This window comes from Buteo buteo, chromosome 11 (genome assembly GCF_964188355.1).
Source record: "Buteo buteo chromosome 11, bButBut1.hap1.1, whole genome shotgun sequence".
Lineage (NCBI taxonomy): Eukaryota > Metazoa > Chordata > Aves > Accipitriformes > Accipitridae > Buteo > Buteo buteo.
In genome coordinates, this window is record NC_134181.1 from 25,460,549 (window position 1) to 25,484,571 (window position 24,023).

The 24,023-nt window shown below is 61.9% G+C and overlaps 4 protein-coding genes across 8 annotated transcripts; 1 reads left to right on the forward strand and 3 right to left on the reverse strand.

Moving 5' to 3' along the window:
• Positions 1 to 90: 90 nt before the first annotated feature.
• On the reverse strand, positions 91 to 9,052 carry NPR1 (natriuretic peptide receptor 1). 2 transcript variants are annotated; one of them, XM_075040847.1, is made up of 21 exons: positions 8,317 to 9,052; positions 6,973 to 7,172; positions 6,489 to 6,602; positions 6,040 to 6,175; positions 5,801 to 5,892; positions 5,586 to 5,721; positions 5,412 to 5,496; positions 5,189 to 5,309; positions 5,035 to 5,109; positions 4,874 to 4,951; positions 4,655 to 4,759; positions 4,376 to 4,447; positions 4,115 to 4,274; positions 3,867 to 4,022; positions 3,162 to 3,330; positions 2,933 to 3,079; positions 2,113 to 2,305; positions 1,825 to 1,999; positions 957 to 1,055; positions 775 to 866; positions 91 to 503 (listed from the first exon to the last, which is right to left on the reverse strand). In XM_075040847.1, the coding sequence occupies exons 1-21, from the start codon at positions 8,996 to 8,998 to the stop codon at positions 441 to 443; spliced, it is 3,150 nt and encodes a 1,049-aa protein (XP_074896948.1). In that variant the 5' UTR covers positions 8,999 to 9,052; the 3' UTR covers positions 91 to 440. The 2 variants fall into 2 exon arrangements, with proteins under 2 accessions (XP_074896948.1, XP_074896947.1); XM_075040846.1 differs by having other exon boundaries at positions 5,801 to 6,175.
• Positions 9,053 to 10,177: 1,125 nt separating this feature from the next.
• On the forward strand, positions 10,178 to 14,989 carry ILF2 (interleukin enhancer binding factor 2). Of its 2 annotated transcripts, none has more exons than XM_075040852.1 (15): positions 10,178 to 10,294; positions 10,470 to 10,529; positions 10,891 to 10,933; positions 11,909 to 12,013; positions 12,319 to 12,396; positions 12,573 to 12,675; positions 12,757 to 12,822; positions 13,033 to 13,149; positions 13,276 to 13,354; positions 13,504 to 13,591; positions 13,757 to 13,818; positions 14,029 to 14,143; positions 14,218 to 14,308; positions 14,547 to 14,716; positions 14,840 to 14,989. In XM_075040852.1, exons 1-14 carry the CDS (start codon positions 10,290 to 10,292, stop codon positions 14,705 to 14,707), a joined length of 1,173 nt encoding a protein of 390 aa, XP_074896953.1. In that variant the 5' UTR covers positions 10,178 to 10,289; the 3' UTR covers positions 14,708 to 14,716; positions 14,840 to 14,989. The 2 variants fall into 2 exon arrangements, with proteins under 2 accessions (XP_074896953.1, XP_074896954.1); XM_075040853.1 differs by having other exon boundaries at positions 10,185 to 10,294; positions 10,470 to 10,509; positions 10,889 to 10,933.
• Positions 14,990 to 15,230: 241 nt separating this feature from the next.
• Positions 15,231 to 16,790, reverse strand: SNAPIN (SNAP associated protein). Its single transcript, XM_075040857.1, has 4 exons — positions 16,517 to 16,790; positions 15,962 to 16,008; positions 15,723 to 15,841; positions 15,231 to 15,632 (listed from the first exon to the last, which is right to left on the reverse strand). The coding sequence occupies exons 1-4, from the start codon at positions 16,750 to 16,752 to the stop codon at positions 15,528 to 15,530; spliced, it is 507 nt and encodes a 168-aa protein (XP_074896958.1). The 5' UTR covers positions 16,753 to 16,790; the 3' UTR covers positions 15,231 to 15,527.
• Positions 16,791 to 16,876: 86 nt separating this feature from the next.
• On the reverse strand, positions 16,877 to 23,898 carry LOC142036998 (mothers against decapentaplegic homolog 4-like). 3 transcript variants are annotated; one of them, XM_075040850.1, is made up of 12 exons: positions 23,623 to 23,898; positions 20,652 to 20,900; positions 19,721 to 19,895; positions 19,593 to 19,613; positions 19,276 to 19,479; positions 19,050 to 19,144; positions 18,832 to 18,960; positions 18,689 to 18,742; positions 18,543 to 18,589; positions 17,724 to 17,892; positions 17,265 to 17,403; positions 16,877 to 17,167 (listed from the first exon to the last, which is right to left on the reverse strand). In XM_075040850.1, the coding sequence occupies exons 2-12, from the start codon at positions 20,886 to 20,888 to the stop codon at positions 16,956 to 16,958; spliced, it is 1,482 nt and encodes a 493-aa protein (XP_074896951.1). In that variant the 5' UTR covers positions 20,889 to 20,900; positions 23,623 to 23,898; the 3' UTR covers positions 16,877 to 16,955. The 3 variants fall into 3 exon arrangements, with proteins under 3 accessions (XP_074896951.1, XP_074896949.1, XP_074896952.1); XM_075040848.1 differs by having other exon boundaries at positions 18,406 to 18,589; positions 19,050 to 19,181; positions 23,623 to 23,893; XM_075040851.1 differs by lacking the exons at positions 18,832 to 18,960; positions 19,050 to 19,144 and having other exon boundaries at positions 18,406 to 18,589; positions 23,623 to 23,893.
• Between the last annotated feature and the right edge of the window lie 125 nt (positions 23,899 to 24,023).

Here is a 24,023-nt window from a genome sequence, read left to right on the forward strand (position 1 = left end):
ACCCAATGCCCCAGTGGGACTAGGGTGCATGTGGGGTGCTGGGGGGGGACCATAGTGGGACCCCACTGAGACCCACGGCAAGTGCATACACATCAGCTTTATTACAAAAGTTAGAGCTCTAGTGACCCCCACCTGGGGTCCGGGGATGTCCCCGTCCCCCTGTATCACCACCCACCCCCCCAACTGCCCCATCGGCCTTGGCCCCGATCCTCCGCTGGTGCCCACGCCAGGGTCAGGCCACGGGGCTGCTCAGGGATGGGGTTCCCCCACCCCACCCCAGGAGCAGTGAGGGGTCAGTCTGGAGAGCACGGTGCAGTTGGGGGGGGGGTGCATCCAGCCCCCAGCCGCTAGCAGTGCCCCCCCGCTTGGCCCCAGCCTGGGGGGGCCTTTGCAGTGGTGCTGGGAACAGCCCCGCGGGCCCTGGGTGCTGCTGGGTGGGGTCAGCCCCGGGTGCTGTTTCCGTGCTCCCCCAGCAGCCAGTATGTCCTCACCTTCCCCTTGCCCTGTGGAGAGAGAGGGGTCGGGGGGGGCTGGGGTGAAGGGGGTGTGCGGGGGGGTGCCTATTGCCCCGAGGGTCTGGGTGCAGGGTCGGCCCATTTCCCCAGGGGTCAGGGTGCAGGGGGTGCTCATTGCCCCAGGGGTTGGGGTGCAGGGGAGTACCCACTGCCCCACTGCGGGCTGCGGGATGAAGATGCAGAGGGGGGACTCAGCTGTGGGGACACCACTGGGGCAGCCATCGGGGGGGCTGGGGCTGTTTGGGGGACTGGGGTTCACCTTCATCTCCACATCACCCCGCAGCTCCAGCTCGAAGCAGCCAAACTCCTCCAGCACGGCCTTGGTCACCGCCGAGATGTGGATCTTCAGGGCTGGTGGGAGGTGGTCCCATCAGCACCCATGGGTGCCTGGCCCAGCCCCAGCCCTGACAGCACTCATGGGCGCCCAACCTGGCCCCTCACCTTCCCCATTGGACTCCATGCGCGAGGCCGTGTTCACTGTGTCCCCGAAGAGGCAGTACCGGGGCATTTTGAGACCCACAACGCCGGCACAGACGGGTCCTGTGGGACACCCAGTGAGCCCCCCCCCCGCCTTGAGTGCTGACCCGGCCCCCCTCACTGGGTTCTCCCACCCATGGTGGCCCCACGGTCCCCCTGGGTGCTAGTGTCCTCTCCCCTGTCCCCGGGGTCCATGGGAGGGCTGGGTGCCCCCTCACCCCATCGGGTGCCCTGTCCCCCCATCCCCGCTGGTGCATGTGGGTGCCATGTCTCCCCACCCCATGGATCTGTGTGGGTGCCATGTCCTTGTCCCCATCCCCACTGACCCGTGTGGATGCCATATCCCCATCCTTGTCCCTACTGACCCGTATGGATGCCATGCCCCTGTCCCCGTCCCCGCTGACCCATGTGGGTGCCATGTCTCTGTCCCCATCCCTGTCCCCACTGGCCCATGTGGGTACCATATCCCTCCCCCATCCCCACTGACCCTTATGGATGACATGCCCCTGGCCCCATCCCCGCTGACCCATGTGGGTGCCATGTCTCCATCCCCATCCCTGCTGACCAGTGTGAATGCCGTGTCCCCATCCCTGTCCCCACTGACCTGTGTGGGTGCCATGGCCCTGTCCCCATCCCTGCTGACCCTTATGGGTGCCATGTCCCTGTCCCTGTCCCCACTTACCCATATGAATGCCATGCCCCTGTCCCCATCCCCACTGACCCGTGTGGGTGCCATGTCCCCATTCCTGTCCCCACTGACCCATATGGATGCTATGTCCCTGTCCCCATCCCTGCTGACCCATATGGCTGGCCCACCCCCATCCCCGCTGACCCGTGTGGATGCCGATGCGCAGCTTGAGCTGCTGCTGTGGCCGATGGCGGATGCGGAAGGAGCGGACGGCGTCCAGCAGTGCCAGGGCCATGCGGGCCACCTCTCGGGCATGCAGCTTCCCGTTGCGCACCGGCAGCCCAGACACCACCATGTAGGCGTCCCCGATCGTTTCCACCTGGGTAGGGTGGAGGGACACACTGGTGGGGACATGCCATGGATGCCAGCTTTGGGGTGTCCAGCAGGACCCACGGAGCATTCATGTGCACGCACGTGTGTGCGTGTCCTCACCTTGTAGACGTCGAAGTTGTCAATGATGGCATCGAAGCAAGTGTAGAGGTCATTGAGCAGCATCACCACCTGCATGGGGGTGCTCTCGGCCGACAGCGCTGTGAAGCCCACAATGTCACTGAAGTAGATGGTTACGCTGTCGAAGGCTTCTGCCTGCACCGTCTCCCCCCGCTTCAGCTGCTCCGCCACAGAGCTGGGGGTGCAGGGGGTGGGTGAGGGGGGGGCACAGCCCCCCAACCCCTCCTGGGGGTGCAGCATCCCCAGCCTCCAGCCATGCTGGGGGGTCCTTGGGGTCTCCAGCCCTCTGAGGACCCCCAGTCCTGAACCATGATGGGGGACCAGGGTTGTCTATGGTCCCACTGAGGACCCCCACCCCCAAGCCATGCTGGGGGTCTGGGTTCATGCCTGGCCCCTTTAGGTACCCCAAGCCCCAAAGAGCCATGGCAGAGGATCCTTGGGGTCCCTGGCCCCTTCAGGCACCCTGAGCTATGCAGCAGTCTGGGGTGTCCCCTGTTCCTCCAAACATCCCCAGCTTCAAGCAACGTGGGGGTCCTCGGGGTCCCTAGCCCCTCCAAGCATCCCCAGCTCCAAGCAATATGGGGTCCTTGGAGTCCCCAGGGCGTTCTCAGCCCCTCCAAACACGCCCAGCCCCAAGTCATCTGGGCATCCTTGGTGTCCCCAGCCCCTCCAAGCACCTCCAGCCATGCAGAGCATCCATGGGGGGCCACACCCCAGGGCAGGCAGGGGATGCCAGTGTGGTGCCCCAGGGTGCCCAGCAGTGGAGGGGTACACAGAGGGCTGAGGCCCCCCTGGTGCTCACTGGGGCAGGATCTGGTAAAGGAGAGCCTCAGCCTTGCGCTTCTCCTCCAGGTAGGCTTGGGTTCGCTCCTCCACCAGCTCCTCCAGGTTGTTGGCATACTGCTCCATGCGTGACAGCAGGTTGTCCAGGATGTTGCTGCTGCTCTCCCTGTGGGCAGGGGGTAAGCATCCACCCAGGGACCCTTTTCGGGGTCACTCATCACCCACAGGGCTGGGGAAGGCAGAGGTACCTGTTGAACTTGCGAAGCTGGACCTTGATCTGGTTGAAGTCAGGGCGCTCCAGGACATCCTCAGCCCAGCAGTGCTGCATCAGCTGGCCTAGCTCCTCCATGTGGCACCCCACATTGGCCGAGGGGCGGAAGCTGGGGCATTCCCCACTCTTCACTCGCTCAATGATCTCTGTGGGGCCAAGCACCCGTCAGCGGGTCCAAACATCCATCAGCAGGTGCAAGCACCCATCAGCAGTTCCAAGCACCCATCATCTGGTCCAAGCACTCATCAGCTGGTCCAATAATGCATCCGCAGAGCTAAGCGCCCATCACAGCTTGTCCAAGCACCCATCAAGTGAGGCCAACCACTCCTCAGCTGGTCCAATCACCATCAGCTGGTTCAAGCACCCACCAGCAGGTCCAGTAACCCACCAGCAGGTCCAAGCACCCATCAGTGGGTCCAACCATGCATCAGTGAGGGCAACGACTCATCAGATGTCCTGAGAACCCATCACAGCATGTCCAAGCACCCATCAGCAGGTCCAGGCACCCATCAGCTGGTCTAACAACCCCTCAGCAGGTCCAAGCACCCATCACAGCAGGTCTAAGCACCCAAAACACCCACCAGCTGGTCCAACCCTCCATTAGTGGGGCCAAGCACCCATCAGCTGCCCCAACCACCCATCAACAGGTCCCTGGCACCACGACCCCAGCCCTCCCACTCACCTTTGGGGCTCAGGTCCAGCCCCTCCACGTAGAAGACGCCGTTGCGCAGGGCGATCTCTTGCAGGATGATGCCGAAGCTGTAAACGTCACCCTTCTGTGTGCCGCGGGCCGGCGGCGACTCCATCCGCAGCAGCTCGGGCGCTGTCCACAGCTTCTCTGTGGCACCGGGGAGGGGGGTCAGGCTGGGCAGGGACCCTGGGTGGGGGGTCCTCCCAGGGTTGGGGGTTGAGGATGGGCAGGGTGCTCACTGGCAAAAAGCGCGTGGGAGTCCTCGCTGTCGGGGGCCACGCGGAAGCTCTCCAGCCCATAGTCCGTGATCTTCAGCACGAAGCGGCTGTCCACCACGCAGTTGGAGGACTTGAGGTTCCCATGGGAGATGATCACCCCATTGTGCAGGAACTGCATCCCCTGGCAGGGTGGAGAGTGGTTGGACCTCGTCGTCCACCCCCCTCCATGGGAACAGGGAACCCTCATGGGAACTGGGTGCCCACTGGGAACTGGCTCGTTACCTTGACGATGTCATGGGTGAGGGAATAGCGGAACATCCAGTCCAGTGTGATGCTCTCATTCTCCAAGATGTCCTGGGGCCATGAAGGTCACATTGCTGTCCCCCCACCATGGATGGTCCAGGGATGGGGGACAGCATCCATCTGCCCACTGCGGTCAGCTCCCTCCCACCCCAGGCACCAGCAGAGCAGCTCTGGGCAGACCCGACACTGAGTGATGGGCACTGGAGGGAGAAACTCCAGCCCCAGATGGCTGCCGGCTATCTGGGTCCCTGCCGGTACCTGGAGGCTCCCGCGTGGGCAGTACTCAGTCAGGATGCAGATATTCGGGGGGTCGGTGCAAGCGCCGATGAAGCGGGTCAGATGCTCGTTTTGGACATCGCGCATCTAAGGGGGGAGCAGGGTGTGGGACCAGGCTCATGTCACTTTCCACCCCACCCAGGAGACACCACGCTGAGCACCCCCATCCCACCACGCAGCGCCAAGCCAGGGTCCACCTACGTGCTTCAGCTCGAACAAGACCTTGCGCGTCAGCTCAATGCGCTTGCGGTTGAGGTGCTTCACGGCCACAAGGTTGCCCTGGGGAGACACAGGGTGATGGGTGCCCGGTGGGGCACTGGGTGCCTGGCAGGTGGTGGGTGCCCATCCCAGCACTCCCATACCTTGTAATATGCCGTCTTGGCGTAGATCTGGAACTGCCCCTCTGTGGTCATCAGTGAGCCGTAGTTGGAGCCCCTCTGGGGAAAGGGACACGGGGTGAGCCCGGTCCCCGGTCCCCATCCCCAGAGCAGGGCTGGGGACAGGATGGGTGCTCACCAGGGAGAGGGTGAGCTTGCTGCCGGTGCTCCGGAGGTGTTTCTCCAAGCTGCTCATCTGCACATCCTCCCAGCGGATACGCCACAGCTGGGCCGCCAGCTCCTTCTCCAGCTGCAGCTTCCTGCACCAGGAAGATGGGGTGAGACCCCTCTATGTGTCCCCCCCACCTCCAGGGACACTGGTGCAGCCTCGGGGTCACCCTCCCTGACCCCGGCACCCCCACCTGTAGATGAAGAAGGAGGCGATGGTGATGGCCAGGAGGATCAGGCTGACCACGAGGGACAAGACCTCCAGCGTGGACAGGTTGGCTGCACAGTGAGAGGAGGCTGGTGAGGGGCTGGTAGGTGCCTGGGGTGGGGGTCTCATGTCGTGTTGTCCCCCCCCCGACACTGCTTACCTTTGCGGCACAGTGGGTCACTGTTATCGAAGCCACAGGGGGGGATGTCGGAGGGGACCGCGTTTCCCGGCCAGTGGATCTCACGACCTGGCACCATCTGGATCTTCTTGGTGGTGCCATTGTAGTTGGCCACGATCTTGGGGTGGGGGAAGAAATGGGTGGGAGGAGGCCCCCGGCCACCCCACGGGACCGGCTGCCCCCACGCTGGGGCTCACCTGGAAGTCCCCCCGCACAGGGTCCATGTCCCACAGGGAGTAGTCACTCTCCCGGTCCCCATTCTCATCGATCTTCAGGAAGCCGGTGACGCCTGGGGACGGAGGGTGAGGGGCTGGGGAGAGACCCCAGCCCATGGGTGGGGACTTGGATCCCAAAATATCATCCTGGGAGCGGGGCAGGTGGGTGCCTGGCAGGCAGCACCCAGCTGGGACGGGGATGGGATGGGGACAGGGCTCACCGTAGAAGGTGCGGTTCCACATCTGGCGGGTGATGGCAGAGGCATTGGTGATGGAGCCGCCCTGTTCCAGTGTCTCGTTGAGGGCCTGGGCATAGAGCAGCACCCCATCGTGGAAGGCAGCCGGGATGAAGTTCATCTGGGGGCACGGAGATGGCTCGGGGATGGGGCGTAGCCAGGGGGCCCTGTCCCCTTGTCCCCTACAGCCCCAGGTCATCCTGCAACTCCTTGTCCTCAGCAGCCTCAGCTCCATCCTGTGCCCCTGGCTCCAGCCCATGTCCCCTTGTCCCTTTGTCCCCAGCTCCAGCCCATGTCCCTCAGCAGCCCCAGCTCCATCCCATGTCCCCTTGTCCCCAGCTCCAGCCCATGTCCCTCAGCAGCCCCAGCTCCCTCCTGTGCCCCCCTAGCCCTGTGCCCCCCAGGTTTCCTGGCTCCATCCCCCCATGTCCCACCAAGCCGTCCTTCATGGAGAAGTTGAAGTGGGCGAGTGCCTCCTCCTTCAGCCGTGCCAGGAAGGGCTGATACTCGGGGTTTTCGGGCTCCTTGTAGGTGATGATGGTGACAGCCTGGGATGGGGGAAGAATGGCTGGCAGCAGGGCTGAGCTGGACCCCACCGGGGACTGGGACCCTGCCCAGTCCCCTCAGGGACAGGGTCCCAGGCTGCGGGCAGGGGCTGCCTGCCTTTCTGTAGTGCCTATTAATAGCCTCTGCTCCAGGCAGCGCCAGAGCTGGGACCCAGGGCCATTAATCTCGTTTCCTTCCTCCTTGGTGGCTGCCAGCAGCGGGAAACGAGCAGGGGGGAGACAGGGGCTGCTCCACCAGCTCTGGCGCCCACCGCAGTCCCGCTCCCTGTGCTGAGGTGCACACATGCGGGTGGGTGCCTGTGCACACGCACACGCATGTGCGGTGGGTGCTCGTGCAGAGCACCGGGCTCACCTCGAAGGCTTGCCGGGCGCTGGCGTCATGGTGGTCCCCCCGCTTCCAGGGCCGCTGGGGCTCAGGGAAGCGGCTGCCCTGCAGGCTGGCCCCAAAGATGTCGATGTAGAAGAAGGCATAGTCGCCGTGGGTCAGCCCTTCGCGTCCTGCCTGCAGCATCAGCTCCCGTAGCGTCTCCGGGGCGCAGCAGACGTAGACAACTGCATGGGGCGAGAAGGCTCATGGTACCCTGACACCCTCCCCATCCCCGGGGGACCCTGAGACCCCAGCCCAGCATCCCGAGGATCCCCAGTTAATGCACGATGTGGGAGGGGATGTGCGGTGGGTCGTGCTGCCGAGCGGGTGGAGGGTGGCTGAGCGGGATGCCAGGGAGCGGGGGGTCCCTAACACCGCTGCCTTCCCCCCCCGCCAGTGCCCTGCCTGCCTCTACCCTCCGCTGCGGGTGCCAGGCTGAGATTTCCTGTTTTCCTGACTGTTTCCTCCTCCCTGTGGCCCAGATTGCCGGCAGAGATTGATTCTCAGCAGCGTGGTGACCCTGGTGGGTGCTGCCTGCCCCACCGCCATGGTCCCCTTTGGCATGGGGTCACGGTGCCAGCAGGATGGGTGGTGCCTGGCATGGGGCACAGCTGTGCCGCCCGTCAGGACCGTGGGGCCCCAAAAGAGCACCCGTCAAGGCTAAGCAGCAAGATGGCGAGGCTGGGGATGGCTGGACGCCACCCACCCAAGTGCCAACCCCCCTGGCACCCGCTCCCCTGGTGCCACCCGGCATGGCTCCGACTGGAGCAGCTGGCAGGGACAGGGATGGGGACAAAGCCAGCCTGGGCCACCGGGACGGAGGGGAGCGGGGCAGCTGGCCATGTTTAGCAGCTCCCAGTGGGGCACAATGCGGGCTGGGGGTCTGAGGGCGTCAGGACGCGGGGCCGGGGCAGCACACGTGTGTGTGGTCATGCAGCACACCCGTGTACAGCTGTGCGGAGCTGTGCTTACCCGTGTAGAGCTGTGCATACCTGCGTAAAGCTGTGCACACCTGTGCAAACCTGGGCATACCCGGACACAGCCGCGCTCACCCGTGTACTGCCACAAACACCAATGCACAGCCGCGCACACCCGCGTGGAGCTGTGTAGAGCTGTGCACACCTGTGCTCACCCAGGCACAGCCATGCACACCCATGTACACCCACATGGAGCTGTGCGCACCCATGCAGAGCTGTGTAGAGCTGCGCACAGCTGTGCCCACCCATGCCCCACACCGGCACCCCCTCGGCTTCCCTGTCCCCCCACGCTGTGCTGGTGCATGGCAAGACCCCCCCCACAGGTGTGTGTCTCCCCCTCCCCAGCACTCACTGCGTCCCTTCTGCTTGATCTCCTGGATGATGAAGGAGAAGTTGCCGCCGTCGCGGAAGACGACATCCATGACGGTGAGGTTGCGCAGGGTGGGCAGCTGGACGTACAGCCCCTCGGCGGCGAAGAAGTATGGCCGGTCATCCATCTTCTCGTCCCAGTAAACAAGTAAAGCCCGATGGGTCCAGTTGAAATGACGATGGAGCTGCACGCCCAGTTCACCCAGTTTGCGGTGACTGGGACCCGCACGGGTGGTCAACCCGAATTGCTCTTGCTTGTCGTCAAAGCCGTGAGCTTCGGCACCCGCTGTCACCAGTGGAAGCTGCCAGTGGCTGGTAAACCGGGCGACCGGTGCCGCCGTATAGACGCAACCGGGTCCCAAAAAAGCGGCAGGGTGATGGGCGAGCTGTAGGTCGACGGCAACCAACGGCGCAGCCATTTCAGAACAAACACCGTGTCGATCCTCGCTGCTACCGAAAACCCACTGTAAGGTAAAACCGGGTAATAAATCGGGACGGGCGTTAACAGCGGCGGTGGCTAAACGCACCGCTGGTCCCACTCGTGGCCAAGCCCACGGGTAGGTGAGGTTGCGTTCAGGTAACACCACTGCTAAAGTCAGCACGGTTGTCCCCGTCGTCGCCGCCACCGTCACCGTGCTGCAGAGCACGGCCAGCACCGCCAGCATCGCCCACGGAGAGTGGCTTTTCCACCCCCCCAACCGAGACGGGGCTGAGCCCTTCCTTCCCCCCCCCCCCCCCCCCCCCCCCCCGTGACACAAAAGGCCGTTATCATCCACACCGAACTTAACTCCTTCCTTCCCGCCCCCACGGCATCCACCGAGGACCGGGATGGAGGATGGGGCCGCCCGGTGGTGGGTGTGGATATTCTGCAGCTCCTTCCACGCGTGGGAAGTGGGGTGTTGGGATGGTAGAAGTGGTGGGTGGCTACGGTACCCACGACACGCCGGGACATGTGTCCCGGCGTGTCGTGGGTACCGTAGCCACCCAGGTTCTGCCACCCCCCCGCGACACGGTCACCCGTGGGGGCGGGCAGGTCTGAGACCTGACAAACTCATCAGCGGGCAGAGAATACCCCGGAGCCCTGGATATCGGCCCATCCCCACGGAATCCCCCCGCCCCGCCCGAGCTTCAGGTGGCCCCGGGGGGGCTTCGTGGGGGCTTCGTGGGGGGCTCGGGCACCCCCCAACTCCCCCCCGTGTGAGCTCCTGCCCCGCGCCCCGGTCACGGCAGCCCCGGGGGAACGGCGAGGTAACCCCGGACGGATACTGCTCCGGGGACACCGTCACCTCTCGGGAACACGTGCGGAGCTCCCCCCCCGGGACACGCACATTGCTGCGAGGACACGCGTGACCCCGGCCATCCCGGGACTCTCCTGACACACGGTGACCCGCCGTGCCCCTAAGGCTGCAAAAGATCGGTCTCGCCGGAGAGTAGCGTTAGGGAGCGCTTAAGGCGGCAGCGAAAATTAATGTAATTAAGTAAGGTGCTAATAGAAGAAAAACACGCGGCGAGCAGGGGGGCAAAAATGCTTACTCCTAGCAGAGGATGGTTTCGATCCATCGACCTCTGGGTTATGGGCCCAGCACGCTTCCGCTGCGCCACTCTGCTATGTGAATGAAGCCTTCTACCGGCACTATACGTACCCATCCAGCGTGTGTGCATGCGCGCTGAGCTCGCCGGCTGCTCCATTCATGAACATCGTACCCCCTCCAGCGGCCGCCCGCCGCCCAGCGCGCGCGCACGGCCTGCGCCACGATTGGTCGCTTTCCCTCCCGCCCTCCGCTTTGGATTGATGGTTATCTGAGCCAATGCCTTACAGCGGAGTGCTGCCAGTGGGCAAACTCGCGGCGGGCGGGAAACCAATAGACGAAAAGGTTGTTGCGGGGTTGGAAGAACGCAGCCCGGCGGGGTTTCTACTGCAGCACCGGCGATCATTGTTTGGAGCGGCGGGGAACCATGAGGTACGCGGGAACCGGACCGGAGCCGATGGAGGACGCCCGGGCATCCCCGGTGCGAGGCCGGAGCCCGCGGGGTCCCTCAGGGAGGGCCCGGCCCTTGGGCGGGCGGGATCTGGGCCTCCGTCCCCGTGCCGCCTTCCCGCTCCGTTAACGCCGTTTTCCCTTCTCTTTTCCGCAGGGGCGATCGAGGCAGAGGCCGTGGCGGACGCTTTGGTTCCAGGGGAGGCCCTGGCAGTGGGCGAGTCTGGCTTCTGCTTTAGCGAGGGTGGCTCTCTAGAGTCTCAGGCCTAGGGGGTGGGCCGCGGCCGCCCCCGGGGGGCAAGCTGCCGGGGTGCAGAAACCGGGGCTTTAAGCTTGTAGTGTAGCGTAGGATAATGGTGAGGTGTAGAACGGGGTGGCGGGGGTGGGACACCGGGGGAGGGCGGGGGTTAGTTATCGTTAGGGGGAGGGTTAGGAAGAAACCTTTCCTGTTTCTGTAGGGCCTTTCTTGCCTCTCCACAAAACGGTGATGGGGTGGGGGGCGTTCAGTGCTGACGAGCAGAGTGGGGAGACAGTGCTACAGAGAAATAAAGTGGTTTTTGTTTTTTTTTTCCCTTTAGGTTCCGGCCCTTTGTGCCGCACATCCCCTTTGATTTCTATGTCGTGAGTAACCCTCTCCTATGGAGCTGTTTGCAGGCAACAGCTGCGGGACTTTTCCTTGTTTAAAGATGCATCTTAAAAACCTCATTTGCAGACTTTGATGGTTTGACTTCTTTTAGCGTAGCTGGAGTAACGGAGTTCACTGGAAATGCTGTTGGTTCAGTAACTAACTCAAAATAGATCTTCTTACTGTCTCTGTTGTTTGGAGTACTTGTCTCACACAGGATGACTAGGATGCAGTTGAGTAATAATCACAACAAATAAACGCCTCGATTGAGGTTTTTCTGCTTTTTAAGGCACCTCGCTCACCTAGACCCTCAGTTCTGTCAGCTCTCTGAAACACAAACCTCGTGGGTTACTCTGATAGCTGTCACTTGCCTGTCAGGTGTTCTCCAGGCTCTTTTGCTGCATTGGTCCTTGCAAGGACCGACAGCAACAGACATTTCCCACCTTTTTATAGGAGGAAATCATTTCCTCCTCCTGCTGAGCACCTGCCCTTTACAGACACAGGACTTTCAGGGCAAACTAGTTCACTTACTCTTGCCTTCCAGGCCCTGTGGCTGTGAACCCCGTCACAGCAACTGAAAAGCTTTGGCCATCTGCAACAAAGGGTGTTATTCTTAAGGGACTGTAACATAGTTAATAAAAACCCTCTTGATAGAGCCATTCTTAATTAGATCTGCCCTGTCTCACACCCCGTAGTTGCATGGGCATGCTGATGGCTCCTCTGCCATTTGTGAAGACTTGCCATTCCTGTCAGATCACAGTGAGAGTGTACAGGCAGGACAGGCAGCTGCCCTCCCTCTCTTAGGATAACGTGAAAGTGAAATTAGAAAAGCAACAAGTGAAAAACATGATGGGGAATTGCAAAGGAAACAAGCGTTGGAGAATTAAAAAAATGGAGTAAATTTTGCTGATGAGTGGGCTGAACCAAAGTCTTTCTTGGGCATTGCAGTCTGATATCTGATCCCGTTTCAGTGCGAAATGGCTTTCCCCCGTGTAAAACCTGCTGCTGATGAGACTGCGTTCAGTGAAGCCTTGCTGAAGAGAAACCAGGATCTCGCTCCAACTGCTGCTGAACAGGTTTTGTGCCTAAAACTGCTTTAAATTCTTTGGCTGGATGTTACTGCAGTGTTAGAGAACACAAAGACAGACTATCCTTCAGAGAGCATAGCCAGGAGTGGCCATTACTAGCCTAAAAAGTAATGACTTCCTTCTGAAATAAGCACTACAGTAGAAATATGGGTGGAGCTTCTTCGACAGTGATTGTTAAATGTTTCATTTATTGTATATCTTGCATCAGGGCTGTCTGCATTATACACTGTGCAAGATCAGATTATTTCAAGTTGTACTGGACAGCGGACTGAACCTCTCTGATTCCTTTACAGGCTTCCATTCTTTCCCTGGTGACCAAAATAAATAACGTGATTGACAATTTAATTGTAGCACCAGGAACATTTGAAGTGGTAAGTCCAAAAGTGGTGAGCCTGGAAAAAAAGCTATGTGGGGACATACTTTGGCATGAGGGATGCCAGTGTTCTAGCTACCAAACCTGGCTCCAGATGGATTAAAGATTCGTGCCGACTCCCAGAAACAGCATGTGCATTAAATTCACTGATTTTTGCTTTGCTCTTTCAAACAGCAAATTGAGGAGGTTCGCCAGGTGGGTTCCTACAAGAAGGGCACCATGACAACGGGGCACAACGTGGCCGATCTGGTTGTGATTCTGAAAATCTTACCCACCCGTGAGTATTGGCTGTGTGGCCACTGACTGAACCGCGGTGCTCAGCCCTGCTCTGACTGCCTCTTCTTCTGCTTCTCCCTAGTGGAAGCTGTGGCAGCCTTGGGAAACAAAGTTGTGGAAAGCCTGAGAGCACAGGACCCCAGTGAAGGTGGGACACTCTCCTGTGTCACAGAGGGCTGAGGAGGACGTAGGCTGATGCGAGGCAGTTTCCCCTTGAGCTTTGGCGTTTGTCTGAAGGGGATGGTGCCCAGCCTGGTGCTGCAGCACTGTTGCCAAGATCTGCGGTCTTTCCTGCATTCCCAGGTGCTGGTGAGGTCTTCCAGCCCCTCCACAAGGAATTCTTGTTCTTTCTTCCCAGTCCTGACCATGCTGACCAACGAGACTGGCTTTGAGATCAGCTCGGCCGATGCAACGGTGAAGATCCTCATCACCACAGTGCCGCCCAATCTCCGCAAGCTGGACCCCGAACTACACTGTAAGAGCTGTTTGCTCCACCCTGCATGTGAACCTTCACAAGTCGGGGGGAGACAGCTGGTCTCCCCTGGCCCACACCTACTCACCTTTCAGTTGAAAAACCAGGCATTTCTGCTGCTTCTTTCAGTGGACATCAAAGTACTGCAAAGTGCCCTGGCTGCCATCAGACATGCTCGCTGGTTCGAAGAGAATGCTTCACAGTCCACGTGAGTTTGGCCTCAAAGAGGAAATGCAGCACTAAGGCCTGGTTGAAATAATCTCCTTTACAGAGAACAGGGGGAAAGCAAAGAGAGCTGTTCCTGCAGCAGAAAGGTGTGTGACATGTTATGAACCCTCCTCCTGCTGTCTTTTCCAGGGTGAAGGTCTTAATCCGGCTGCTGAAAGACCTGAGAATTCGATTCCCTGGCTTTGAGCCCCTCACGCCCTGGATTCTGGACCTGCTGGTAAGTGCACAAGGGGGAATGGTGATGGTGTGCCAGCCATGCCACAGCTAACTTGTAGATGCCTACACGTCATTGGGCTCCTGCAGCAGGAGTTGGGATTCTTACGCTTCTCTTGTGGGAAGTTGCTCTCGCCCTAACGCCCTCTTTCTTCTTTCACTTCTTCAGGGGCACTATGCTGTGATGAACAACCCCACCAGGCAGCCCCTGGCTCTCAACATCGCCTACAGGTCTGTTGCTGTTTGCTTCACTCGTATAAATTCCTCCTACCATCTTAGTTTTGAACATACCAAATGAAAGCGGCAGCATCTTAGGGCTTGAACGGACCTGAACTGGACACAAAGCGGACTCCTCACATAGATGTGCTAATTGCAGACTTTCTGGCTGAGTTTCTGTGCTGGAACAGCCTGGTTTCTAACCCAAAACATCTTGTCCCATAGGCGCTGCCTTCAGATCCTAGCCGCAGGGCTCTTCCTTCCTGGATCTGTTGGTATCACTGATCCCTGCGAGAGCGGAAACTTCAGAGTCCACACAGTTATGACCCTCGAACAGCAGGTGAGCTGCCTTGTCTGCTGCAGGAGAAGGGACTACAACCTGTCCACACTCTTAGACTATTCCCACCCCCACAGGACATGGTGTGCTACACTGCACAGACACTTGTCCGGATTCTCTCTCACGGAGGCTACAGGAAAATCCTTGGCCAAGAGGGTGATGCCAGCTGTAAGTGGGGTCCGTGCAACACGTGGGTTTTCCTCCATGCAGGCTGTAAATGTCTTGGTGGGTGAATGGGACTGGTTTTCTGTGTTGCTGGAGAAAGTTAAGGGCTTCAAGGAGAAACGACTCAATAAACCCCAGAGCAGTGGGGAGGTGAAGCTGGCGAGGTGGGGTGTCGTGCTTCCCCCTGCCTGTCCTGGGGCTCTTCCGCGCTGCTCAGGGTCACCCAAGACTGTTTTTGCAGACCTGGCTTCTGAAATGTCCACATGGGATGGAGTGATAGTGACGCCTTCTGAGAAGGCTTACGAGAAACCTCCAGAGAAGAAAGAAGGAGAGGAGGAAGAAGAGAATCAGGAAGAACCCGCTACAGGCGAGGAGGAGGAAAGCATGGAAACGCAGGAGTGACTCATGCAGGTAAAGCTTGTTGGTACTGCTGCCTGGGAGAAGGCAGCTCTGGACAAGGGAGGGAACGGTTCGGGCTGCCTCCACCCTGGGGCAGTGCTCCCTCCCTCGGCAGTCTGTCTTTTCCCCCTGCAGTGGGACTCCCCACCGCTGGGTGCCGCTGGCTGAAGGACGTGAAGAACCGAGTAGAGGACTAAGCCCATCCTCAGTGAACACAACCAGCTGACATGACCTGTCCCTTGTATGTGTTTTTTATAAGTTGCACATTAAAGTGTTTCCCCCTTTCGAGTGCATCCTGTTTGTTTAGGTAGAAGATGCGCATTATAGAAGGGAGCCAGAAAAAGGTCTAACAGCAGGAGGGGGTTCCAGAACTTGAAGAACCCCATCTGGGCATGCTAAACCCCACACCTGTGCTCTCTGCTGGCAGCATCTGCTTGGTTCTGCTTTTCCCCAGGCACATCAATGTCACGCTGTGGCTGTGATGTGGGAGTGTTACAGACTCACAACTCTGCAGCTGTGACACAGGAACATTACAGACTCACAACGCTGCCTCACCATCCCATAAGCAACACGGGATCACTTTTATTATGGTGCCTACAAATCTGGAAACACAGATTTCTGCCTCAATGCAGGACTTCTCACTTCATCCTGTGCTGTGGATGCTCAGGAGAGCGCTGCTACAAACAGGGATACCTGCTCCCCTCACCAGTGGCCCGTTCTGTTCGCTGTCCTTATGGGGACGCTCCTGCTCCGACCCAGCTCACAGGGCTGTTGGTGCAGCTGTGGTGTGAGTCAGATCCAGCCCAGCGCTGCCACAGGGGCCTCACTTGCCTGGCAGGCCCTGGGGGTAGCCCCCCGCCGCCTCCAGCATGGCCTTCCTCCGCACCGTCTCCTTGGCCACACTGTGGTTCAGCCTCCGCAGCCGTTCCTACACGGAGGAGCAGCAGCCGTCAGGATGGGGGGCTGGGATCCCCCAAAATGCTGCGGTTCCCAACCCCCCTGGGGTCCCTGTGCTGACCTGGGCGTTCTGCAGGATGTTGTTGACCAGCACCACCCTGCGCCGGGCATTCAGCAGCTTCTTCACATAGGGGTCGAGATCCAGCGCCACTTTCTGGTCCTCATTGATGCGGCACAGCTCTGAGAGAGCAGAGCGTGGGAGTGGGCTCAGGGTGCCACAGATCCCCAGGGAATGTGGGGCAAACCCCGCTGTGCACCCACAGCCAGGCTGCGGAGCTAACTCCCCCCCTCGTGTCTCACCTGTGGCCAGGCTGTCAATGTGCTCCCGCAGCTCCACCTGGCTTTCCCTGTGGAGGGGATGGCTCACTGACCAAGATAAAACTCTCCACCCCAGCCCCACAGGCCCCCGCCCCACCCCTACTCCCCCTCCAACAAGGAACCTGTGCCCCCAGCTGCCCCTAATTCCCTCCCAGCCCAAATGCTCCCCCCCCAGCTTGTTACCTGCACACCCTCTCACCAACCCACCTACATGCCCCGCCCGCCTCTAACCCTCACCCCACACCCACTTCTAATGCTCCCCCCAAGCCTGGGGACCTGCCCCCAACAGCACCAACTCCTGCGGCCCCTCGGCCCAGCTACGAACCCCTCAATTCCCCACCCAGGCACCCCTAAGTACCCCCCAGATGCTCCGAAAGCCCTTCATCCCACCCCAAAACTGCCCCGCCCCTCACTCCCCGCCCCCCCGTACCTGCCCCTCAGCCGCGCTTCCGCCGCGGCACCTGCTCCTCAGCCCCCTCAGCCCCGCTCCCGCCGTTCACCCTCAGGCGCCCCGGGCCCCGCTCCCAGTTCCCGGACCTGACGGCATGGACGTGTCCGTCTAGCTGCCGCACCGCCGGCCGCAAAAACTGCAGCAAACCCTCGGCGAACAGCTCCCGCGCCGCGGGACCGCCGCTCCCTGCCGCCATCTTGACGCCGCCGGGGCCGCTGGGAAATAGCTGCAGCGCACAGGCCGCCGGGAAGTGGAGTCCGCGCGACTGGCAACTTCCGCGCTGCGCCGCGGAGGCCGCTGGGAAATGTAGTCCTGGGGGCATAACTGCAGGCACAGCCCGTACCCTCAGGAGCGCCGAGCACCCGCGAAAGGCGCAGAGCCAGGCAGCAAAACCCAAGCCCGTTCATTAATGAACAGTTAAAAACAGTCCCCGCCGCACATTCTGGTACTTTTCTGCTTGTTCTTTTTAACTTTTTTTTTTTTTTTTGCTTTTTTTTACAAACATTAAATTAAGAAGGGCAAGGATTAGCGCAGGGAGCTCGGCTCTGCGGCGGGCATGGTGTGCAGGACCTCGTCCAGCAGCTGCAGGGCACGATGGAGGTGCACCTCGATCCAGCATGGCGTGTGCTTGATGCTCTGCCGGGGGTAGTCAGGCCCCCAGCCCTTGACGAAGCTCAGCCGCAGGATACACAACCGCCGCAGATCATCCACGCCGATCCCTGCTGCCGCTGAAAGCCCTGCCCGGGAGGGACACGGCCATGGGTGGGGGATCCCCATGGCCATGAGGGTGCTATCCTCCCCACTTAGCTCAGCCCCAGGGGCTCGCTCACTCACCCACAGCAGGTGCGATGCCTCCCACTGAGCCTGGACCTGGGATGTTGCCGGCTACAGCAGCAGCCTGAGCGGCAGCCGCAGCCTGGGCCGTGGCCGCTTGCTGCTGCATCTGACGGTGGCACTGGCGCAGGTCAAATACCTGAGACCAATACGGAGGGAACCCCTCAGCAGGGCAGCATGGGAGGGTGATGCCCCGGGGACCCCTTTCAGCATAGGCACAGGGGTCCCTCCGTCCCCGGGGTTCCTCCATTGCCCCACAGCATGGGTGACCCACTGCCCAGGACCCCCTTTAATGTGGGCATGGGGGTCCCTCCACCTCTGGTCCTTCCATTCCCCCTCCAGCATGGGGGACCCTTTGCCTGGGACCCCCTTTAACATGGACTCGGGGAGTCCCTCCATCCCTGGTGCCCCTCCCTCCTGGGATGCAAGGTCCCTCCCTTCTCTCTGGGGATGCTCCACCTTGATGTAGGCACCGGGGTAGATCTTGTGCACGGCGTCCCCCGGGGCTCTCCCGGCTTCCCGGTCCAAGTAGTAGCTCTGCACGAAGACGGCGTGGTCGCTCAGGCACCGCATCCACACGTCGCCCTCGCCCCGGCACTCCAGCTGCACGCCCTTCCCGATGTGCAGCCTGTCCCGCAGAGACCATCAGCACTGGCACACCCCTACAGCATCCCCCGGCTGCCCCCAAAATCCCCCAGTAGCCTCCTATATCCCCCCATCTGCTCCATACATCCCTCATTTGCCCTCTATATCCCCCTTCTGTCCTGTACATTACCCATTTCCCTCCCTATATCCCTCCGCTCTGCCCCATCATCCTCCAGTTGCCCCCCATATGCCTCCACCTGCCCTGTATATCCATTTGCTCCCTACATCCCCCTTCCACGCCATCATCCCCCAGCTGCCCCATGTATCACCCTTCTGCCCCGTACATCACCCCTACACCCTCATACACCCTTTTGACCCCCACCTCCCACCCCCACATTGCCCTCCCCATTTACCCCATCCGTTCCTTCACCCCCCATCCATGCCTGCATCCCCCAGCTACCTCCCCCTCCTTTTCCCCCCATCCTGCCCCACACCTACCCTCCAACCCCCCACCTTGACATTGCTCTGTCCCCCCCTTCTGCCCCCCCAACCCCACCGGGCCCGCTCGCTGGCGTCGGTGCGGTGCACATTGGAGAGCTGCCCCAGGCAGAAGCGGTCCCCCCCCGAGGGGTCCACATAACCGTCCACGATGACCACGGGGCAGCTGGATGGCACCTTGAAGATCTCCCCCACCTGCACATCCATCTCAAAGTAGGCAATGGAGCACCAAAACTCTGGCCCTGGAGGGGGAACACACATGGTCATGGGGTGGCCAGGGCACGCATAGCTCATGGAGGGGGTGATCATTGGGGTGCTAATTAGGGTGGGGGGGCACTTACCTGGGTGGGTAGACACTGGTTGCTGGTATGGCCCGGAGCCATGGTGTGGGGGCCCTGGCGAGGGGGTAGAGATGGGGTCAGTGCAGCGAAGGGGTGAGGACCCTGCAGATGACCCCCAGCCCCCCATTCCCCCCTAAACCTACAGTAGTGGTTGGGTTGGTGGAATGGGGGCTGCGGATGGTTCTGGGTGCTGGGCTGCGGCGGGGGGGTGGGCTGCGGCCCCCCCAGGCTCCGTGCATAGACAGCTGCACCAGTCCAGCTTGTCGGTGAACCTAGAGCAGGAGAGAGGGTGGCCGGGTGGGGGTGTCCCCATGCAAGACCCTTGCCGAGCCAGGGGACACAGGGTGTCCCTGGTACTCACTGTGGTAGGGCAGCTTGGGGTAGCCATTCTGGGGGGGGGGCTGCGCCAGGGCGACCGGGGGCGGTGTGGGGCAGGCAATCTGCAGCAGCCCCTCGCTGTGGGGCAATGAGAGCAGGGAGCTGCCGGGGACCACTGTGGGGGCGACACACGGTGGGGGGGGTGTCAAGTCGACCCCCCCCCCAAACCCTTCCTCAGGGATGCGGACAGAGGTTTAACAGGGTCTTACCTGGGGGTGACATGGGCAGCGCAGGGCAGAGGCTCCCGGGGACGTGGGGGGACTCAGGGAGCTGCAGGGGGGGCAGCGGCTGGCGGTATGGCTCAGCGGGGGGCAGACGTGGCGCCCGCTTGTCTCCCCGCTCCCGGCTGGGCGGCACCTCCATCTGCACACAGTCATGGACAAACTCCTCCTTCACCAGGCGCGTGGGGGGCACTGGGGAGCGGGGGGGACACACACCGGAGACCATGGGGGGCACGGGGACCCGCTGGGGGGGGGGGATGCTGGCTCCGGGGGTGCTCCCCGCCGGCCCTGTACCAGGGTCTCACCTGTGCTCTGGATGCTCAGACCTACCAGGGAGAGATGGGGTGGTGGGGGTGTTACGGGTGCTGGTGACAGAAGTGGGATGGCCACCCCCCCCCAACCTGGGGGGGTCCCGGCTGTGGGACTGGCTCACCGATGGTGGGGGCCACCACACGCTCGTAGTGGTAAGGGTTGACGCAGACGCTGTCGTACTTGAGGTCGAAGGCAAACTGGCAGAATTTGATGTGTTTCAGCTCGTTTTTGTGTAGGTCGGGCCAGCGCCAGAGCCTGGCATAGATGACGTGGGGGAACCCCTTCCTGCCAGCCACCTGCGGGGTGGGGGGACAGGACAGGGACACTGAGGTGATGAGGTGGGTGTGTGGGCATAGTCCCTCCCCACCTCCCAGGCTGACCCCCCCCAGCATCCCCGCCTCCCCAGGGCGAAGGCTGGCGCCAGGCCGGGACCCCATGGCAGCCGGGGGGCTCCCCCTGAGCGTCCCCGGCTCCAGACATAACAACCCCCGCCCCCACAGCCCGCTCCGGACTCCCAGGCTGCCAGACAGTGACTCATCCCGGGAAGGAGGGGCAGAGTCGCCGGGGGATGCCAGCGCCGAGAGGGGGGACGACTGCGGGCAGGGGGCAACACTGCCTGCGGCTGCTCCTGCCTGGATGCATCTGACCTGGTGGGGTGGGGACTTCTGCGTATCCCTGTCCCCCCATCTCCGGTGCAGCCGTGGCCCAATAGCACCCGTGGTGGGTGGGTGTGAGCCCAGGCACTTAAGTCAGGGTGGCTCTCAGCTCAGAGCCGTAGGCTCGATGTGGCTGGGGTCCCCCTGCGTGTCCCTCCTGGGGATGGGGGGGTCCCCTCTGCCAGGGCCCCTGCCTGGGTCCCCCCAGCTCGAGGAGGGTTGGGGGGTCTCGGGGGCCATGGGGCACCCCAACACTCAGGTCCCCCCAGCTCAGGGAGGGCTGTAGGATCTTGGGGGTCATTGGTCACACCGAGGTCCCCCCCAGCTCAGGGATGGCTGTGAGGCGCAGGGCTGCCGAGGCACCCAGGCACCTGGGTCCCAGTGCGGCAGGGTTACCTGGAGCCGCCCGTCCAAGGTGCGCTGGATGGTGACGCACTTGCTGGGGTGGGCACCGTTGGTGGTGATGGCGGCGATGAGCGAGTCAAGCTCGTCCTTCTTCTCCTTGAGCTTCTTGACGAGGCTCTCGATGGCCCGCTTGGCAAAGGTCTCGTTCTCCCCACCCTGCCGGTGGCACATCAGGCTGTGCACGATGCTCAGGCAGGCGTCGCTGCTCGTGGGCGCGCCGAGGGACATTGCGCTGCTCCCCTGCAAGGCACGGCACGGCCCTGCCTGTCACCCTGCAGCAGGGGACCTGCTGTCCCACCTGCCCTCGCCTGCATGGCCACTGTAGCACTGGGCCACCAAGTTGGGAGTTAAGCACTGTACGGGGTGCCGGAGCCCACGGGGTAGATAAGAGGCGGTCGGTGCTGGCAAGAGGGACATGTGGCCCCTGTGTGGCACTGGAGATGTGGCAGCCCCCCCAAAATGGCATCTGGCAGGCAAGAAGGATGCAGGACAAAGCCGTATGCCACCTTGAAACAGGGGGCCAGCCTGGATGCCTAGGGGTTCCACGTTCCCTGTCTGGGGTGGGAAGAGGCACAGGGGTTACAGTGATAGCGGGACACTCGGGGTGTCCCCAGCTCCCCGCAGTCCCTGGCTCCTACGGCAGCAGAGCCAGAGCTGGGCCACAGCATCAGGCTCTGCAGTGTGTATGGGTACGGGGACACCAGCCGTGTCACACCAACGGCCTGGCAGGGAGGCACGCCTGTGTGTGCGCAGCATGCAAGGGTGCCTGTGTGCGTGCAAGCACTTGTTCTGGGCTGGGGTGACGGGACACGTGCTCTGCGCTGCCTGTCCCATCGCAGGCACAGGGGCCAGACTAAACAGAGCCCCAGCTTGGCGCCGCTCCTTAACCCCTCACTCGCTGCTGGGCTTCTCCCTTTCCTGCCTCCCCTGCCAGACTGTGTACATGCCAAGAGCTGCATGCATACGCACATGTGCCGGGGCCCCATGAGCATCCCCACCCCGGCTGTGGCTGTGCCAGGGCTCTGTGCCCACTGCAGTGCTGCTGCAGTGGGGTCCTGGTTTTGCGTCATGGTGGGTACAACACTCCAGGGCCTGGGAAAAACCTTGGGCCGGCGGCAGACAAAACAAACCATTAGCCCCTGCTCTGCGCCGCTTATCCGCGGATGGGAGGCAGTGTGTCCTGCCAGCGCCCTGCCTGCTTGTCTCCCCCCCATGCAGGCACAGGGCCATGGCTCCCCTCTTTGTTGGAGCGATGCCACTGGCTGGGCTCCTCTGGCTCAAGATAAGCCAGATGCTGTCGGCCATGGGGACACCCTCAGAGATGCTGGAGGGGTCCTGTGGAGCTCCCTGTGGCTGGGGCACAAGCCTGAGCACCACACCAGGCTATGCGGTTCACCCTGTGGGTGCTAACGCAGCCTGGGGCACCCGTCCTGGGGATGCCCGGTGCTGCCTTGATGTTGATACTCCTGCCTGCTTTCTACCAGCCTTCTCCTCTCCAGGGGTCCTGCCTGCCTGGCATGCTCTGCCTCAGAGCTCCATTTTGAGGCCAGAGGAGGTGAAAGAGGATGTCAGGGACTCTGTGAGCAAGGGCTGTCCAGGATTGCCCTGGAGGGAGCATCTGGGGGCCCCAGCATCGGTCCTGGTTCCCCCCAGCTCTGGTGGCTGGACCCCAAGGCCAATGCTGGCTGCTGCTCCAGCAAAGACTCAAAGGGCCAAGGCCATCTCCAGCCCCATCTGAAACTCAGCCCAGTCTGGTTTGAGGGAAACTGGGGTGAGCACGGGCTAGAGATAGCTTCTCCCTGGCTCCAGCTCCCCCCGGCGATGCGACAGCTGGCAGTGCTCACTGGCTCTCAGAGAGGATGGCTGTCCCTGTTGCACCACAGACAGAGTGGACCCCAAAACGGCCCTCCTGCCCCGGCATCAGAGCGAACCAGAGGAATAATGAGGCGCCTCATCGTCCCACTCCAGATGGAAAGTGACATTTCTGTGCGAGTCTTTTGTCCCAGCAGAGGGTACGTGGCTGGGGGCTTTTCACAAACCTGTCAGGGCTCCTCCTGCAGCAGCGCAGGGCTGGGATCAAGGTCTCCCCTCCTCCCCACCCTACTTTGCTCCTGCCCTAAAAACACCTCGCTGATCCCATAGCCCAAGCCCCAAAACTGGAGCCAGCCTTGTACCCCAGCTCTGGAGGGGGACAGGCAGTGTGGGGTGGAGGGAAGCCAGCTCCCGCAGCCCCTGCACAGACACGGTTCCTGGACTAATCTCCTTGGCTCCAGGGCCGCTAACTTTGCTCCCAGATAATCTCAAGGGCAGGGACAAAGGGACCGACGGGTGCCTCGGTGGGGATTTCATTCCTGTCTGCGCCTCCCCGGTGCCAGCCTGGCTTCTGTCCCCCCCCAGCCCAGCTCCGGCTCCCCAGGCTGGGAAGAGGGATGATCCCCGTACTTGAAGCCTTGGCTCACAGAAAGAGGCCGAGGAGGGAAGCAGGAGGGATGCCCTGGAAAAGTGAGTGCCAAAGGGCAATCGCCACCACATCCCAACTCGCAAGACTTCACAAGGCAGCGGCCCACCTCCGTCCTGAGATCACCCGCAGGCTGAAAACGGGTGTTTTCCTGTTTTTAGTGCAGCGTTGGAGCAGGGTTTGGGGCTGTCGGTGGGAGGAAAGCGGGGAGAAGCGCAGAGGGGCTGCCTGAGTGGGTGGGGGTCCTTGTACCCCTGTGAACTGCCCGGCCCCGGCAGTGCAGCACGGCTGTTTAACAGAGGCGGCTGCGCTGCCAGCAAGAGGCCAGGGGATGCTGCAGCAGGCAGACGGGGTCAGCAGAGAGGGGCGATAGGCTCGGCGTGAGGCTTCGAGGAGGGAACACGAGCAGGGACGCCCGTGGGACTCGGGGTACAGAGGGGCTGGGGCCGATGCGGGGCAGGGAGGGAGGGGGAGCATGCATCAGGACCGGGGCTGGCTACTCACCGCCACCGCCCGGCTCTCCTCACTCGGGCCCCGGCTCCTGCTGCATCTCCTCCGGCTGCCTGCAGCCCGCCGCCGCAGCCCTGCCCGCTCCTGCCGCCGCTTCGCAACTTGTTTGCTACAATAACAAAAGGGAGAAGCCGGAGCGCGTGAGGCGCTGGTGCGTCGCAGCCAATAGCAAACGTCGTGACAGCCTGCCGTCTCCTCACCAACCAATAACAGCCGAGCTTCCACCCCGGGCGGGGCGACCGTCTGCGTCCAGACGGACCCATAGCCCCCCCGCCCCGCTCCCCGCCCCGGCGCCTGCCCGCCGCCCGACCGGGGCTGAGGGCCCAGCCGGGGCCGAGGGCCCAGCCGGGGCCGGGTCCCCCCACGAACGTTACAGGGAAGGAGGCATGAGCTAG